The following is a 20,234-nucleotide window of genomic DNA, read 5'->3' as shown; positions in this document are numbered from 1 at the left end:
TAATAATAATAATAATAATAATAATAAAGCATTTACAATCTCGTGGTCTTGTGTACACGTTACTCTTAGAAATGTGTATACACAATTAAATAATCATTCAAATAAAATAAAAAAAAGCTATCAACAATTTATAACAATGTTGATGTAACTTAGATGTTAGCAATAAATATAAATATTATAAATAATATTTTAGTTTACACATTAAAAAAGGTAATATTTAATAAATAATTTACGAGTATTATAAATACCAATACCATTTATACTTTACATCAATTCAAACACTGTGCTCTTTGAAAAAATGTTTTCAATAACACATTACAAACAATAGTTAATATAACTATGATATTTTTATAATATATAATTTAAAGTCCTTTTAAAATGGGATTTCTTAGGTATCTCTATTATAATGTTTGGAACATTAGTATGATGACTGATGGTCATAATTTTATAATGACAATTGAAATGATTTCAATAATAAATAGCAATTATAGTTATTACTAATCAGTGAACAACATTGTGAACTCAAATTATTGCTGAATTTTAGAAATTATCGATGAACACTGTCCAATACTTTATATACGTTAACTAGTATATATTATATAATTTTAAACATTATCAAATATTCATTAATTAACTCAGACAACTCTGAAAAAATTCAGAAAATAATGTAGTGTAATCAAATTAGTAAAATAAGTTGTTTACAAATCCAATATCTGTGCTTGTAATTTATAAAGTAAAGAAATTTAAGAAGTGAAACAATATTTATAATATGTACTTACATATAATATTTAGAAACTGTGTATTACATATTTTGACATATTATTGTAATGTATAATATTAATAATATTATATTCTAGTAAAATGAAAAAAAAAATTCTTTATTATAATGTACAACTATATAATATGTATGTATACTATAAATTTTTTTTTCATTTTAATAATAATCTTATAGCGTTAGAGAATATTATATCTAATTAATTATAATATGGTAAATCATAGAAATAAATAAATAAAAATTATTGTACACACAAATGTAAGGTCTAGCCACCACATTTACCAATATTGATTATAGAGTTAAAACGTAATCACAGAACATTCTGTGACATAATGGTGTTACACCTAACATTTAAAAATATAACTACATACATTTAAAATATTATTGTTAATTTAAATAAATTAAAGAGAACATAAAATATAACTTAATGTTTAAAAGGTGTACATACAACATAAAACTGCTCAAAAAGCTGGTCATTTTTATCAGGTACAAATAATAATTTATTTTGGTTTTTATGTATGGAGGAAATACTTTTGATAAAATATCTGTATACTGGCCAAATATTAGTTTTTATTGCTTGGTAACTTAATCAGCAATAAATGTTTAACTTAAACAATATATATATATATATGTATATATATGGTGTAAGGTAAATTAAAAAAAAAACTTAACACTGTCTTACTTTATTCTAAATAATTTATTTCTCATTTCTCTTCAATTGTAAACACTTACCATATTATATTATAATATTTTAAAATATTATTATATATTATATATTTTTTTAATTTTTATTACAAATAGCAATATACAATATGTAAGCTAAAAGTATTAGCGCTTAAATTGAAGAAGAAATAAATTGTTTAAAAATTAGTAATTCCCTAATTAATCAGTTACTAAAAATTATAAATAATGCAGTGTACTAATTTTTATAAACTGGATATAATAATTATTATATAATTAATAGACACGCATTTTTTTTTTAATTTTTATTTTTTATACTTTTCTATTTTGTTAATATTTTTTACTTTTTTTGTATCTTTTATTATTTTTTCCCTTTACCCAATGTAAGCTAAAATATTATTATTTCAACCTATTATAATTTTACTAACTGATTATATTAGAAGCCAGTATGATTGATCTTTTTTTTTTTATTATAATTATTTAGAGTTAACAGCATTTACGATTGTTGTTAGCACCCGACGGTCGCATATTCTTGTCGGCCCTCCTCAGTCTTTTGTTACTTGCACTTAGCATCAAATTTACACGATTGATGTGTGTCAGCTGATTACGACTCAAAATACGAGTTTCTCTGTGAGCTTGCAGCTGTAAATAAAATGTTTGTTATTAAAATAAATACATTATATTAGAAAAAAAAAATTATGATGTAAAAAGTTTTTGCAGAAGGTCATAAAATAATTTCTTAAGAATTCAACATTAATTTAAAATTATATATTAAAATGGTCATAATATTATTGTTGAGTTTTTACCTTCTGTGCTTTATTAGTGCCAGCAATCATTGCCAGCTCTCTTTTAAGCAACTCGTGTTTGTAAGCATTTTCTTCTGGTCGAGACACTAAAGAATTAAGTGCAATGGAAGTTGTTAATGGTATGATAATGTTCTCCTTTTTCACGGAAGACTTTTGGTCTCTTTTTTCAATCACATCACATTTTGGTCTTACCACTGCTGTTTGGGTAATTGGATGAGATTCAATTATCTCATGTTTTACTTCTTTAACAATAGATTTTTGTTGTACCTTCTTTTTCTTTTTTTCTTCCGTATCCATAACAGATACAGGTTTTTGTGCTTCAACACAAATTGTTGAATTATTGATAGACTTTTGTTGCTTTTCAACAACTGGTTTTATAGCATTTCTTTTTGGTGTTTTACAGCTTTTTGGCACATCAGATTGTATTATGCTAAAGGAACTCAACCTGACCAATCGTTCTTGGGCACGAATTTTAGGAACAATTATTTCTTTTGGGGTCGTCTTTTGCGACTCATTTTTCATTAAATGAGGCAATGGGCATGGTGGTTTACGGCCTTTCTTCATGACTTTTTTAGGTGTAAAGACTTTCATAACTGTCTGTGTTTCTTCTTCTTCCATTGACAAAATTGTTTGAGGTGACTCGACAACTTCGACTTTGGATTCAATTTTAACATGTTTTGTTTCAGACATGTCGTTTTTTGGTTGTCTTCGTTTTAATGAAGCTGCTACTTCTTTATAGCTACGAATAGCTGGAGGAGAGCATACTTTGGGCTTGGAAATTGGAGCCAACACTGGAAACATTTCTGTTTGAGAACGTTCGACTTTTTTTATCTCAACAACAGGAGATGGTAAAACACTTGGTACATCGCCCAAAATTGTTTCAGGTGCAATTTTAAATTCATCAAGGGGCACAGATTTTTTCTGTGTTTTCTTCTTGGGATGTTTTGGTACTTTTTCTTTGCATTTCACGGCTTCAAAGACTATTGGTGTATCGTCATCAAACGACTCGCTATTGCTCGCAATTGAAGCTAGAGATCTTTTCTCAGGCATTACTGAACTCACAGTGGGGCTATGATATACAGACATGCTGGGGTGTTCAATGAGAAGATTCTCCAAAGGTGTTGTCTCCATGTCAGCTGGACCAATGGATGTAAAGCATGGAGGAGGAGTAACAAACCAGCCTTCTTCATTTTGACAGAAGAAGATGATCGGCTGTGTCGATCAACGACACCTCCACACCCTTCATCATCAGTCTTTTTAGAATCCGACTCAGATTCACCTATTCAAAATAAGAATAAATATCTAATTATGATAAAATAAAATAATCTATTCTACCTTTTCCAAGGATAACCCAGTCATCAGATTCGTCGATTTCGATAGGCTCGAAATTTTCATCAACTTCAATTAAAGAGTCCGGACAAGGATCAGTGGCTGCGACTTCGTCACTTTTTTCGGTAGCATTACTTCCGTAGAACCAGCTGGATAAGTTCGAAAACATTTTGGCTTGCTGAAAACAAATCTCAAGTTATAAGAAAAGAAAACCAAACACTCTTAGACCTTAGTATGAAGTGTAGTTAAGTAAGATAGAGTACCATCTATATTATATAGTTTCGACGGTTTAAAGATAGCAGTTTTATTAGCTGGTGTGTACACTTAAAAATAGTTTATCATTTCGGTTTATTTTATGTGTTGACAGAACAGCGAATACTTGATAAAATATTATAGTTATAGGCCTAGGTATACAGCTAACAACGAATAAAACGCAGGTTTATTTGTAGAATTTTATTGACCCATTAGACTTAGGTATGTAAACTGAACTATGAAAAAAAAAATACAATGCAAACTTATTTATTATTATACAACGTGATTGCACGTGTCATCAGTATGTATATACCTACTATATACATCCAATGTCAAGTTCAGTAACTAGTTTCGTTTTAATACATATTTCATTATTTATGTTATGCGTATTTGTTATAATAATAATAATAATATTATTATTATTAAACAGTTGGAAAGTGGTGAGTGGTGACCTTGAACGTAATATATCTGGATTATATTATAATATGTTCAAAACGGGTATCGGTTATTAAGTAGAATGATTTTCAACTAACACATATTATGATATATTACATAATGACTAATGATTATAAATAATTAACAATGTAAGCAATACATTATAAATATTACAAATATTATTTGTTTTATCTTCTCAAATAGGTACAGCTTTGTTCTATCTTAATTTAATAAAATGTATTTTCTTTTGTTTATATATAACTTGATATTCATAATCCGTGTATTATACTTATTATACTATTGTATGAACTGTTATGTCTTTAATTTTTATAATATTGTTTAAATTGTAAATATTTTATAACAAAACATTATTTCTTTAATTATTGCCAGTTGTATACCATAAGGGGTGATTCTTTTATCATAAAACAATCATTATTTCAAAAAGTATTCATGTTTTTGAAAATACTTTTTTACATAGTTTCAAGATGTTAAAAAAAAAACGTTTTTATTAAATAATTATATTTTTAAATATTTTTTATCCTTATATTTTTTTAAGTTTTTTACTTTTTTGAATGACAACATAGAGTTTTGATTTCATATTCCAAAGCAGAATAAATTTCTGAGTATTTTGATACATAAAATTCGAATTTAGGGCAAGTAGATCGTTCCAGACTTACCAGTTACCATGACAGGAAATTAATATGAACCGAACGGGATAGTGACCGCGGTTTTTGGGATGTCGTCTTTATTTAATGATAATATATAAATATGTACCTAATCAATTTTGTAATAATATGTTTGATTTTTATGTTATTAATAAATGTGTATGTAAAATAATAATTAGTTATATTTAAAAATATTATGTTAATAAAAAAATAACTGTCTCCATATTTGATGAGATTAATATATTATTGCGATTAAACAATTGTGAACTTACCACTAACTATTTGTACTATAGTAAGTTAAATTCGTTTTATCCAAAAAAATACATTTGAAAATATCATTACATGTATAAAATATAATAATATACTCAAGGATATTTTGAAATTACAAAAAAATAATTAAAACCGTTATTCTTGGTGTTAATATGTGATTTCGTCCAAAATGAAACTTACAATATATATAAAAATAATTGTGTTTAAATAATTATCAATTATTAGATTTTCTGGTTATAGTAGGAAATATTTATGAGAATTATAGTTTTAAATTTTCAATTTGATCATTAATTTTGTCAACATTTGAACTTTAAATTCTTATAGACACAAAAAAAAACCGAATATTTTAAATGTCCATAAACTACTCTAAACAAGTAAAAATATTTTGAAAATGTTATCAAGTATGTGATAAAATAAACATATTATGGTTTAAGCTTCAAGTATACAGTTATTGATTTTTGAATTACAACAAAATAAAAAATCATTCCAATGTTGTAAAAATTTGAATTTCTAACAATCGTAAAAATGTAATTTTCCGATATGAGTTTTATTTTTTGGTGAAATTATACAAACTTATGAGGAATCTTGTATTAAATTTATAAACCTTAGATTTAAAAAGGAAAAATTTTGTGAATTTCTAACTCAACATAATTTGCACATTTTCATATTTTTATTTTTTTATTTTTTGTCAAAATTCGACCTTTAAAGACAAAGTTATGAATGTCCATAATGTTGTACTGATAATCGGTTTAAAAAAATAAATAGTTTACGGGTTTTAATCGTTATAATAAGTACATATGCCTACACATAATCAATAATGTATAGTTTTCTTATTTTGGTTTCTGAGAGGAGCTAAAGAGTTTTTACATTTTCACATTTAGTATTTCTGGATATTTTTTAGCTTGGCTAAAGACAAACCGCCAGGTAAAAATACTTTCTTAATTGGGCAGGAATTGGGCTTTTTATAATTTATAAATATTTGAATATAAAATATACACACGCGGTTCTAAGCATTATAAAAAAATGTGGAAAAATATTTATAATTTTTTTTAAATCCGACTGATCATGGTAATACAAGATTTAGTAACTTGGCGCGTCTATAAAAATACTGACATTTATGTATTTTCGTTTAAAAACTAGTATGACATTTAATGAAAAAAAAAATGATAGCAATTTAATAAAGTACTGCAAAATATTTCTTGAGTCTTAGCTGCGGGATTCGTATACGACTAACGTTTGGCAAACTATAATTATCAAATACATTATTTGAAAAATACATAGTTCGGCATGCCTCTTTATATACGTATTATAGATGTGTATAATTATATTATATTCTAAGTTCTAACTTAGTTATTGCTAAACTGTTTATGTATGCGTATACACATCTATAGTCATACATTAGTGTAGGTATATAAGTATGGATGAAAGCATATACATAATATATAAAAGTTTGGAGTATAATTTCCAATGGATTAGAATTGAGTTTGTGGCAGTGGCGTGGTGAAGTGAAATATTTTATCGGGCAATTCATTTTTCGGATGATCTACCACCCCTTGACTACTTAATGTAATACTTATTATTGAAGTTATTATTCCTATTAAATATAAAATTTAGTTGAGGCTAGTTTTTTACTACAATTTCTCACTAACTTCAGTACTCACCCACCCAACCACCCCTTAAAAATTATCGGGCAATTGCCCTTCAAAATTACGGTTAACACACCACTGATTCAAATTAAAATACGCAAAATTATAATATAGCAATTTTATTTTGTATTTTAAACGGTCTATTTCTATAATAAAACGTACGTTCTACGCATGATGATCGTCGCATTTTAAATTATAATATAATATTAAAGTAATTAAGAGCAGAGTGCACATACCTTTATTTTTATCTCTGTCGAATCGTGACACGAATAGTTGTGGTCAGTCAGGAACTGTAACAAAAATAAAATAAAAACTATAAATTTTGGAGGTTTTATTTTTATAGGAAAATCATAAGTTGTGCAAGTGAAATAGTAAAAATTGTCTATAATTAAAATGTCGAAAAAAATGTTTTGGCAAATGAAAGCGAAACTACGAAAGAAAATTAATAAACAAGTGGACTTTAACGCACAAAAACAAATATACATATACACGACACATTTTCGAGCCAAGGGCAGTGTGAGCCGAGCTTTGCCAATACATTTCGCCAACACAAAGCCAAGTTTTACTCTATTATAATTTGCCAAACAGTGACCAGGAAAACTGCGAAATTTTTAGTGAATATGACGTTAATAATTGCATTTTTATTAATCGATTTAAATAATGTTTATGACATTCGTGTTAACTAGAAGTCATAACTCATATGAGTCATATGCCATCAAAATACACTAACACAATGTACACATAAATATAAAAATGAAATTCATTAGGTTTGTAGTGTTTGTACATAATAAGCATTATCTGATTCAGCAGATACCTCTAGGCTCTAACAAGTAACTACCTGAATGGCTGAATATATACATAGAATTAAACACTGTTATCGAGTTGATAGGATAACTATGTTAAAAAACTAATTACAGATCTTTTACAAAAGTCTATAAGTCCAGTTAAGTTTAAAATACAGTAGAAAGCAATGATTAATATAATATAATATAATATAATATTCTTGTTTGTATATATTAATTATAAAACTAGTATGATCCCAATACATTATGTATTTTCCAAGGATTCTGTGGCCATCAGTGTCGTTTAAAGCGGAAATTGAAATTGCAGTAATTATCATTATCAGTGAAAATTATGTTCAGTGTTGTGTTTCGAATGAGTTTCCTAGCAAACTTCACTAACAGAAATTAGCGGTATTATATTTTTATCGATAACTCAGATTTGTTAATATTTTGTTTTTCGTGTCACTAGTTATAACAACGAAGAGGAAATATTTTTTCTCAAGCTAAAGAATTTTAACAAAGAAAAACGTTGAAAACATTCCTACAAACACAAAGGTTTGTATTGCACTATATAACGCAGAGTTATTTTAGTTTTATTTTCAATACATATTACAAATATCTGAAAAGGGATTATAACTTATGAGCATTGAGCATGTAATTATTCTGAAAATCGGTTTAGATTCGGATTATCATTTTTAGTCATTGTGAAATTCGATGTAATACTTGGAGTATATAGTTATACACTATAAAGCAATAACAAAGCAAACCGGTTTGTGGATCATCCACTCTCTCTCCAGCAATCATCTTCCCACCGCCCCACCTATATTTCTTTGACATTTTTAGTTTTCTACGTTTATCTTAAATGGCGCAGCAAGTTAAAAAAAAACCTTTTTTACCAGATTTGTTTATCAGTACACGGTTTTGTACTTTACTTGTGAGTACATTTTAATATAAAACGAAAAATTATTTAACATATTATTAACGACGAAAATTGAAAATTATACGGTCATTTCCCATTATCAATACTCAATTTAAATTTAATAATGATTATTATTTTATTTAGTATTGATCATACTAAGCTTGTAAATAATTATTACGTATCTACTATCAAAATTATGAGCTAATAATTTTGTATATTGAAATTTAGACCATACCATAGTTCAACCATCACAACGTATATTATGCGTATTAAAAAAATAACTACATATGTTTATCAGAGTTTATTATTATGCGATAACAGAAAGTTTGATACAAAAACTCAGTATGGGAATTTTCTCAAATCTTCTTACAAGATGGTTTTTCTATAAACATTTCAACTGTATTTTATTTTATTTATTTACTTATACACAACAAGGTGATCATATACAGCACCAATAAGGCAATAACGTCAAGGGCACCTACACCCCCAGGCAATTAATGTTTTAACGATTACATATTAATGGCTTTGAGAAATATTTTAAGTGTTCGTTTGAATTTAAGACGTTAAAAATCGATATTAACAATAAAAAGATAAAAAATAAAATAATCAGAAAAAATATACGAAATGCGAAAATATAGCCTTGTCGAAAACGAAAATTGCATTCACAATTAAAACAAGGTCGTTATTATTTATTGTAATATTTTCTTCAACCGTCATCCGATGCGTTTTTTAAAACAAGTTGGCTTGTTGTGCACCAATGCACTCTATCTTGCCTATGTCGGCTATACCCCATGACACTGAAATCAGAATTGGTGATATGCAAATTTACATATTGCATTCGATTTCCTATTTCATCGTAACACAAAGACCGATATAATGAGTTGTAATGATACTGCAACGAAATCTTGTGCAGTCGTATGCAACTGGCAACGGTTCTATACGCTGTACTACTATTATTATTATAACCATTAGATTTGTTATCTGCCGGGGGATATACGGTCTGGCGGAGTGTAATTGGCATTGCTCATAATATTATAATGCCATAATAATGTATTTTGCATCCGAATAATTATTGTTAATGCGATGCATTTTTTGGGAAACAATAACAACCTACGTTAGCATATGATATACAAAAAGTAGGACGGTAAAAATACATAGTAATTATATTATGCGTCCAATCGAATTGGGAAAGTAGGCGCGATTTACAAGTTAAATAATAATGTTATATACACTCATTACTTATTGCTGATTTTTTTAACGTTAAAAATTTCCCGGATGACCTCCGAACGTCCTATATTCATCGCACGCGCGTGTTTATAATTTTTTTTTTATTATTAAGGAAGGTGGGTTAGTCCGATCGTCAGGGCCACAACAAGCCACTCGGACGATATCCGCGTCATACAGCCATATTAGCGTTGTCGTACCTACGCAATAACGACTTTTTTCTTCGTAAAATATTTCGTTCTTATTTTTGACGTCCATATAATATACACGATATTATAATGGTACGATAATGAATAACGATTTACAGAAATACAAAATATATATCATTATTACACGGGATAGCAAGTATCCGTAGCGAGTAAACGGGGAATAATAAAAATAAAAAATAAATCGTTACGGAACAAAAGCGACGAAAACAGCTGACCGAGCATGGACAGGTGGGCGGTGGCGCGCGGTGGTTGGACGCCGAACGGGAACAAAGACATTCGTATGCATACAAAATATAATACGATATATATTGTATACATAGCTGTTAAATAACCCCTTCTTTCTTTCTATTTTTCTTTCTTTCTTCTTGTATCATCTCATCACTCTCTTTCTCTCTTCCGACGCTCTCCGATCTCCTATTGACTTCCGACGACACTGTCATTGTGTGTAAGTGTTTCGCGACTCTTTGTCTCTTCACTCATCACGACGCGCAGGGCCGATCGGCGATCGAAGTGACGCAGTATTTTAATAATATGTATAATATAATATAACATCATCATTATACTTTGCTGTCGTCTCGATCACGAGTTTGGAATGACAATTAGTTTAGAAAAAAAAAGTACGACAATCATCTAATGTTTTAATATTAATATTCGTAAAATGTACGATTGCTAATAATATGATTATATGATTTATCACATAGTAAAAAAGTACGAATCTGTCAACGCATTTCGTAGTCTCGCGACTATAGTGACCCTGAACAACCGACGAAATGTAAATTGTAATGTATTTATAGCACACTCTGATGATAAAATAGATCACAGCTGATTGTGTTATTTATTAAAAACAATTGTTTTTATTGGTCAATATTTTTTTTTTTTTTTTAACTATTTACTATTTAGTATTTACATAATAATATTACCTATTCATCCATTACCCAAATAACGATCGCTGTCAGACGATCGACGAACGCCGTTCAACAGCCCCGAAATTTCAGACAACCAGTTATTGGCGTTATCATCGCTGCAAATGAATACCAGAGGCGCATGTGTACGACCGCGAATATTAATTGGGTTAATGAAATGAATCGTAAAATGTATAGACGCAGTAATAAATAATGCAAGAAGATATAGTACCCGCGAGCCAATAACACGATTACCCACATAATATGTGTATATATGTATATTGCAAGTCTATTTATATTAAATAATTATATAATATATTGTTTTAATATTTTATAACACCTATGCCCATTACCAACGTGTATATTGTTACCAATCGAGTTTAATTCCAAAAATTACCATATGTGAAACGTACATTAAACGGTCGGGAACAAAGGATGTCATATAAGTGAATAACGCAAAACGCCCATTAATTTCCATTTGTTTACTCAGAACGCGTAAATAATATTGCTGTGCCCCGATACGATCCATAACAATTAAACAAATAACGTATTGTAAAAATGAAAACACAACTTACCTTTATACTATATGGCAGATAGCAGTAGAATATAAATTATTTATATTTACAAGAGATCTTCGTAAACTGTTAATACGATAAACAATTAAGACTAACGTTTTATTAAACTGTACAAGAAACAAATAAATTAAAATATCTATATATATATATATATTGAGAGTTTGATATAATAATATATTATTACGATTAAAAACAATAAAAATAAAAATATATGTATTTATATATTTTAAAAACAATAATACAAAAACGAAAACAAAAAATGAAAAGGGACCGACAACCAGAGCGAGAGACAGATGAAAGCCAGCTGATCGGATTCTCCTCTTGGTTTTACGGGCCGACCGACGGTCCCCCACCATTGGTCGCCGAGCTCGTCGGGGGGCTGACGTCACACAAACTGCGTCGTATTGATCACCGTCGCAACACCGCAGCACAACAGCACTAGAAGTAAGCCTCATTGTACACACACGTTCAAACACGCTCACACACGCGCGCACACACGCGCGGCCGTAACAACGAACCGTGTGTAAAACGTTTATGTATAGATCGACCTGAGCGAGGGTGCGCGCGCATGCGACCAGTGAGTAAATAGTAATAATAATTGTGCATTGAGCAGCGATCATTTCGGAATACGGAATACATATATGTATGTTATGATAGTATATAAATATAATATTGTATTATACAAGTGTACGGCAATATATGCGCGTATTGCGTATACGTTTCACTTAGTAATGTGAAATGTAAATAAAATGTTATTACTTATTATCAAATATACGCGTTGCGTGTTTATTTATTTATTTTTCCGTTTAGATAACAATTGCCTGCGAGACAAATAGACAATGAAACTCGGTGCACTCGGCTATAATAATAAAAATATGTGCATTATATGTCGTCTGTTGCGTCTTGCATCCGTCTCTCTTAATAGACCTCGATCGTTTCGCGGGAATGGCGTATCATAAAATATCATAATATTTTGTCGTTTGGACTCTTCGGCCTTACAATATTTCCACCGTTTTACTTTTACCTGACATAAACGCACGAAATCGTATTTTGTTCGACTGTACTGAAATTTATTATTATTAAGGTTTCCATGACGACCTAAACCTTATTCCACGCGTTAAATTTATTTCCGTGCTGGACTTTGGAGAAAACGCGATAGTTCTACCCCGTTTATGATAATTTATTATCATATAGCAAAAATCGCTTTTCGTTCCGAAAATATTTCGCTGTGAAATCCGTTTTTTATTCGAAACCCAACATAATGTCGTTATTATTAATTATTACATTAAAATATCAACGTCGTTATACAGTAGTACTAGTACAGTACTATCGTACTAGCAATATAGATTGGCACAATTGATAATGATTGTATTATACGTATTTTTGCTTCATATAAGCATCCCGTGTACAGTTATAAGGAATTAGGTAATATCACAGATCAATATACCATAGTATTGTAATCACGTAAACGGCGATCTATAAAATTCATAAGTTCAGAAATTGAGTAATTCAAAATCTCCGCGTTGGCTAAATAATAAATTGAATGTCATCTCATATTTATCTCAATAAACCATCTGTTGAGACGTTTTTAAAACGTTACTGTATTATAAGTATAAGTGTACAATGTGTCAACGTAATATATGCATATTATATAATCTCGTCTATAACACTTTACATATAATAAAAGGCCCTTGGGGTCAACGTGTAGAATTTTAAGTTTTTCAATTTTTGGCTGGTGTCCAATTACCACTTTTTTCGTGGAAAAAAATAAACACCATTTAACAATACGCGTTATTATAACCATACAGGTCACGTATAATATATATTATATAAAAACAATAGAAAAAAAATCATGCATAATAATATTTGCACATTGAGTATAAAAAATAGTACATCAGCGCATCACAATATTCACATAATATATGTATATATGGTATAATTATAGTTGTCTTGAACAACGGCCATAATATATTAATATGATATACCTTTAGATACATACGATAACCCACTTATTTACAAATATTATAATGCCGAATAAAATTATGTACTTGAAATTTTGCATAATTTTCATGTTAGTTGCGAGGGTGGCCACGGGAATCAACATCGGGGAGTGCAATGCCCTCATGGAGCTTTTTTGCGTTTGTGTAGGTGTATCCCGACCAACGTATCGACTGCTGTTAATTTGTCAACTCGAACGTTGCGCTGTTCGTATAAACACGTATGATGGGTTGGTACGTACAAATGTAAACGAAAAAAAAAATAGTATATTATTTATCTTTAGTCTACTCAATCGAAATCCTTATCAATAATTTTTTTTTATACAAAGTTATCAACAACTTTGGCTCTGTTTAGACATTATGTATACATTGTATATTAATATTATACAATACATATGTGTACATTTTTTGTGTACCCGCCACAAAGGTACTGTACATTAACACCACCTACCTTAGGACATTTGTTGTTGTAAACAAAAATATTGCTTATGCATTTTTTTTATATAGGTTCATAGTTTATTAGTAATTAAAATACTTACGAACTATACCGATAAAAGAAGTCAAGTCAAAACTTTAACACTACGCAAAAAGAGTAATAACATTTTTCTAAAAAAATTGCAACATTATGTGCAATTGTATTCAGTTTAGAGGTGTTAGGTGTAGTATAAGATTGTAAACGATAATCGTTATAGACCTTGAACAAATTGAAAATATAATAAATTAATATTATACAAAGTATAATATTATTAATTAATATAACTAATAAGAAAATTCTGATCAGTATAAAAGTGTTATGTGCGGTAACATTTAAAACGATATCTATCTCTGACATACAGTAAATGCCAAATTAATATACTAAGCTGAAGATTCAAAAAATAAACTAGATGTTTACAAAGTCACTACAACTTTCAAGTCTGCAACATCAACACATTTAAAATTGTAAACTTTCCGATTACACCAAAAAACAAAATTAAAAACTATAATACTAACTACAATAAGTCTATAAAGCAAAATTTTTTTTTATGTTTTGTTATTTTTGTATATTTGTTTATACAATACGAGCTGCAATAAGATATTACTATTTTTATATAATACTTAATTTATTAGTTATTACTAAATTCAAATTCAATATATCAGTTACATGTCCATGAAGTGGGTTTTTAAGATTTATTAAAAGATTTGTGCAAGTTGGTTCCTCGATCAAGACAAGCTTTCAAAGTTGAATATCCAGTGAATTCTTCGATATCAACCCAGAAACTCCAAATTTATTTTAAAATATTTCCTATAATTAAAAAAAGTATTTAAGTTCGTTCCAAAATTTGGATTCTCTTTTGGAGCAATAAAAATCTTAAATTTTGAGTGGTTTCTGGTAAAAAATCGAATCTAATATATTGTGGAGGGGGGTCAAAAGTACTTTAATTGTTATTTTATTTTTTGTAATTATCATTTTCTATACTCGATAAAATTTTAAAAATACTTAGATATTTAAGCCGTTTGTATTCAAAATCGTTTTTTATATCTATGTAATGATTTATTATTAAATTTAAATCTAACATAACCACAAACAGTATCATAGCATCTAACAGTGATCTACTCGTCCTATTCATTGACAAAGTACACTAAATAACATTTTTGGCAATATTTTTATACCTAAACTACGATAACAGAAAATTAAAAACCAAAAAATTGAATAACTAATAGGTATGTTACTATGTTCCTCGTTTCTTCAGTATTTAAATTTTAAGCACAGGTCGTAAAATTGTTAATAAAAAGTGTTAACATCTAAACTATATCTATACGTATTTTATGTATGTTTAGTATGAATTACTTTGAATAATTTTGATTGTATATGTATATTGAAATTAGAACTTCAATCAGATTATAGTACAATTTAATTAAAAATCAGAGTTGGATAAAAATGTAATCATATTATTATTAATTATCATTATACGGTTATGATAGTGAATTATAATAAAATAATGTGTAAGTATATAGGTACCTATTGATAATACCTAATACCCATTACTAATTAATATAATTTATACCTATACCTAGTAAAAAATATGGTACCGTATGTAGTACGTATATATAGTATCTATACTATTATACGGAGTGATCCATTAAACAGTTACATGGATCATCTCATTAAGTTTAAATGTATGATACTCATTATTTCAGAAAACACAAAATTTTTAAATTAAATTTCTTTTATAAAATTCTAAGTCATTACGAAACAACATTTTTGAAAAACATTATATTATTACATATTTTTTTATCGTTATCACTTTTTTAAAAGTTGCTTACCATTGAATGGTAATATATATTTTTAATTTAATATTTTGAATCAGAATATTGCTCAGAGTATTAAGATTTATTAATTTAAATTTCGGACCAATAATTTACGAAATATAATTATTTAAAGCTTATATGCGAGTGGAGTAATACAAGACTACAATTTTACGGGTATCCCTGCACCACTATACGCCACTCATGGAAACTTTCTATACTTAAAACTTATAAGCTGCTCGTTTAAAATTCTTATGTATTGAAGTAGGTACTCTAAAAAATATCCTACTTACAGAGAATAAAGAATAAAAATGCATTATTAAAAAAGTGAAAAATGTTGTTTTTAATGACTTTAAATTATGTAAAAATATATTTTTAAACATTTTTAGTTTTTGAAATAGTGGCTGTCTTACATTAAATGGATCACCCGGTACATAAAATATGTTTGTATAGGTTAACGTTCTAATAATCAAATGTTATATCATTCTGTAATGTTAATTAAAAATGTCAATATTTCTAATATGCTTAATCACAACCTTTTTTTGACATTCACCTGTTAAGCGGTTATCTGTTATCAGTGATAAGCTGATGAACTTACTATATTGATTTGTAGTTTTGACTTTTGAACAAAAGAATTATCTTTACAAAAGTTTAAATAGCAACGTATATTAATATAATGTTAGCTCATCACTACCAACACAAAATATTCATTCTAAACACTAATTAGTAAACAGTAAACAGTACTCATACATATTATATATTACTATATTAGTATAAAACAATCATTATTCATAATCTAAAATTATTTTTTCTTACTAATTACGATAATTATGCTGATTACTTTAATTATTGTTATTACCAATATGGTTATAGCACTCTTACAACTTTACAAGTGTATTTACATTTACTTTACTACTTAACAATATATTTACTAGAAAACTAAAGTATATTAAATCATAATACGATTATACTCTATACGAAATCGAAAAAAGTTTAGAGTACAAATATGAAATGTGTATTAAAAGTTATTATAGGTCTAGTGTATAGTTAGTGTATGGTCAATATAGTTGTAGAAAATATTAAAATACCAGAATAATCAATAAATATTGGACGTTGGTACCTACTACTTATAGATGAGTATTTACAATATAGTTATATTAGAAAATAGTAACTATATTAAGAATGAAAATAAAAGTAACTTTTTTATTTTATTACTTAATTTCGTTTTATTTTTGTTTTTTCATTTTAATGTGCTTACTGTATAGTATAGAAACATGGCTATGCATAAGAAAATGGCATATAATAATGGTATGGTAATTGCCATTTTGCGATTGATAGTAATTATTAATTAACAAAACTAAATAATAAATCATTAATTTTATGACATTCTACTACTATTATTTTTAACATGATAACCTATCAATTTTACTCTTTACTTTTATCTATTATGTATTTGTATATTTTTGTGTAATTTATTATCAAAAGTATAAACTATTTAACTAACTAAAACGCAATAGAAATGTGAAATGTGAAATATTAGTGTAATTTATTATATTATGCATTTATACAATATACATTATACCTATTATATTTAAAAATAGACATGAACTAGAGTGGTATAAACTATATCAGTAAAATGTATAAATTATAGTGTATTTTTAGACAACAATTCTTTTGCAATTTGAAAGTAGGGATAGATTCTGCATATTTAAATTTATTTCTGTGTAACTCCACATATTTACTCTCTATATGCATAAATATAATATATTATTAATATACAAAAAATAAAAATACTCGATACCTAGTTATTAATATATTATATGGGTGTTATCAGTCTATATTTTTTGTAAATTTTGCTACTATACACTTAATCATTTTTTTTAGCATATCTAGACAAACATCTTTTAAGGGTTGTAAACTTGTAACTACTAACTAGTAAACATTAAATTTTTTTTGTCTATTGGTAATTTGCTACTGCGCATCAAAATAGGAACTGGGTGTAATGTACAATTATAGAAATCACAAATTAAGATATATTATATAAGCAGAGTAATGTTATGGAGGTAACAATGTACAACACATGATTGTTGGTTTAATATGAGTTTATTAATTAAGAGGATGTCAGCGCACTGTTTGTTTTCTCTCCCTGACTCATGCACAACATAGAAAAAACGCATTTACGCAGATTCATTTTTTTTGTGTTTTTGAGTAATCTTAGATTAAAATCAACCATTAGAAAAACCATAAAGAATAATATTTTTGAGGGTATGGCATATCGATTAGTCTAATTATTGTCTCAAACAGAGCTATATTTACAATTAGGCAGGATGGTCTCCGTTATTAGAGGTCCTCGGATTTTTATGAACCTTATTTTTTTTTTTTAGAGTACTACTTTCATCATATAAAATAAATATAAGAAACATATAATATTTTAAAAAAATAAAATAATTAATCCTTATCAGCGTAAAATGTAAATTAAAGTAATAGGTACAAGAAATCTGTAGCTTGTAGAGATAGAAAATATATAACATTATAATTATGTTTGTGAAAATGTATAAGTAAAAACTAAATTGTAATAAATTATTATTTTGTTATATACAACTCATTTGTGGAGAGGGGCTATGGCTATATATACTACTGTTGACAATAAGGGGCCACATTTTTTATTTTGCCTAAGACCACAAAATACTTGAATCAGGCCCTGGTCTCAAAACAATTTAAACATAATTTAAATTTACAACATATGTATTTTATTTTGAAAGTCGAATACAAAATCAAATAACAATAACATATAAAACCGATATGTCATACTATCAAAACTATTATCCTCTATAGTTTTTGTGATAGGTGATTTCACTCTAAGATTACTCAAAAATCATAAACAATAATTTTAGGTGAAAGAGTTTTATCTATATTGTGCATGGGTCTGAGAGAGAAAATAAATATTGCGTTGACATCCTCATAAATATTCAATATTTTACTTCGGAATATGAAACAAAAATTATGTATTGTCATTCAAAAAGGTAAAATTTAAAAAATAATAACGATAAAAAATATAACTTTTTTTAAAATGTTTTATTATATTTTTTAAATTATATTTATAAAAAGTTTAAATTTTCCGAAATAACGAATTTACCTAAACACTGACGTATAATATATATTATAATTTATAGGTACATGCAGTGGATTTGAAATTTTTTATTTTTTATTTTTCCTTTCTTTCTTTTCCAAATCCGAATGAATCCGATTGCTTTATTTAAACTGTTTTCAGAGGATACCAGCGTAGTATTTGTTATCTTTCTCTAACCCACGCGCAACATAGAAAATTTTACGTTCACAATAATGACTATATAACCATATTAATTTTTCAAATTAGAGTGTAATAACCTATTACAGAATTTAAAGTTAAGAACATTATCTAGAGCATCTCATAAGCATTTTATTATATTTTTATTTTAAAGCGAGTCATGAGTATTATAAAATTGTAAATTGTTTATATATAACTTGCTTTAAAATAAAAGTATAATAAAACGCTTATGAGATAATGTTCTTAAATTTAAATTCTATATAATAGGTAATTTCACTCTAATTTGAAAAATTAATATGGTTATTGTCATTTTTGAGAACGTAAAATTTGCTATGTTGCGCGTGGGTTAGAGTGAGATAACAAATACTACGCTGGCATCCTTTTAATGTCTAGGTAGGTTAGATATAATTGTACATCTAAACAGATGTTTAAATTTAAAAAAAATATATATTATTATTTGTTCATCTATTATGTTTAGGTATCTATATTCTATAATAATGTAATTACTAATTAATAGCACGTATAACTATTTTTTTTAAATTAGAAATTACATACATAACTAAAAAATGTTTAAATTAAGATGTCAGCCATCATGCCCGGATTAGGGTCTACAGTGTTCATAAGCTAGTGGTTCTTAACCGGTGTACCGTGGACTATAAGTGTTTCGCCAAAATTTTAAAATCACTAAGAAAAATATTAAAAAATGAATATAATTACTAATATATTTTACGTCCATGTTCCGCGAAAACCTTATAAAATGTTGATTGTTCCATCTTTTGAAAAAGGTTAAGAACCACTGCCATAGGCTGTAAAAAGTATATTTTACTAACCCTTTAGTTATTGTAAAAATATATTGTATACATTTATTAAATTTTTAAATTAATAACTCATCATTACTTGACACTTGAATAAATAATAAAATAAATAATAATATTTTGGGTTTATCGATCATATCAATATGTCCGTTTACCTACACGTCGTGTGCAAACAAGTAAAAACATAAAGTTAAACAAAATGTATCTTAGATTTATAAAAAATATAAAATGTCCATATTATTATAAAATAATTAATATAAATACATAAACTATTATTTATTCTTTTATTTTTCTTGCTTTTTGATGAGAAAATGTGTTAATAGTATCATTAAAATTTAATTTTTCAACCAAACAATACT

General features: G+C 27.3%; 1 protein-coding gene across 1 annotated transcript; it reads right to left on the bottom strand.

Moving 5' to 3' along the window:
- Positions 1-1,914: 1,914 nt before the first annotated feature.
- LOC113549439 (titin) lies at positions 1,915-11,773 on the bottom strand. Its single transcript, XM_026950735.1, is given in 6 exon segments — positions 1,915-2,098; positions 2,263-3,461; positions 3,464-3,541; positions 3,598-3,769; positions 7,096-7,149; positions 11,471-11,773. Coding segments are annotated over 4 exon segments (1,596 nt in total). The 5' UTR covers positions 3,761-3,769; positions 7,096-7,149; positions 11,471-11,773; the 3' UTR covers positions 1,915-1,942.
- Between the last annotated feature and the right edge of the window lie 8,461 nt (positions 11,774-20,234).

Source organism: Rhopalosiphum maidis, chromosome 1 (assembly GCF_003676215.2).
Source record: "Rhopalosiphum maidis isolate BTI-1 chromosome 1, ASM367621v3, whole genome shotgun sequence".
In the NCBI taxonomy this organism is placed as follows: domain Eukaryota; kingdom Metazoa; phylum Arthropoda; class Insecta; order Hemiptera; family Aphididae; genus Rhopalosiphum; species Rhopalosiphum maidis.
Note: the sequence above shows the minus strand (reverse complement) of the source record. Positions and strands in the feature narration are given on the sequence as shown.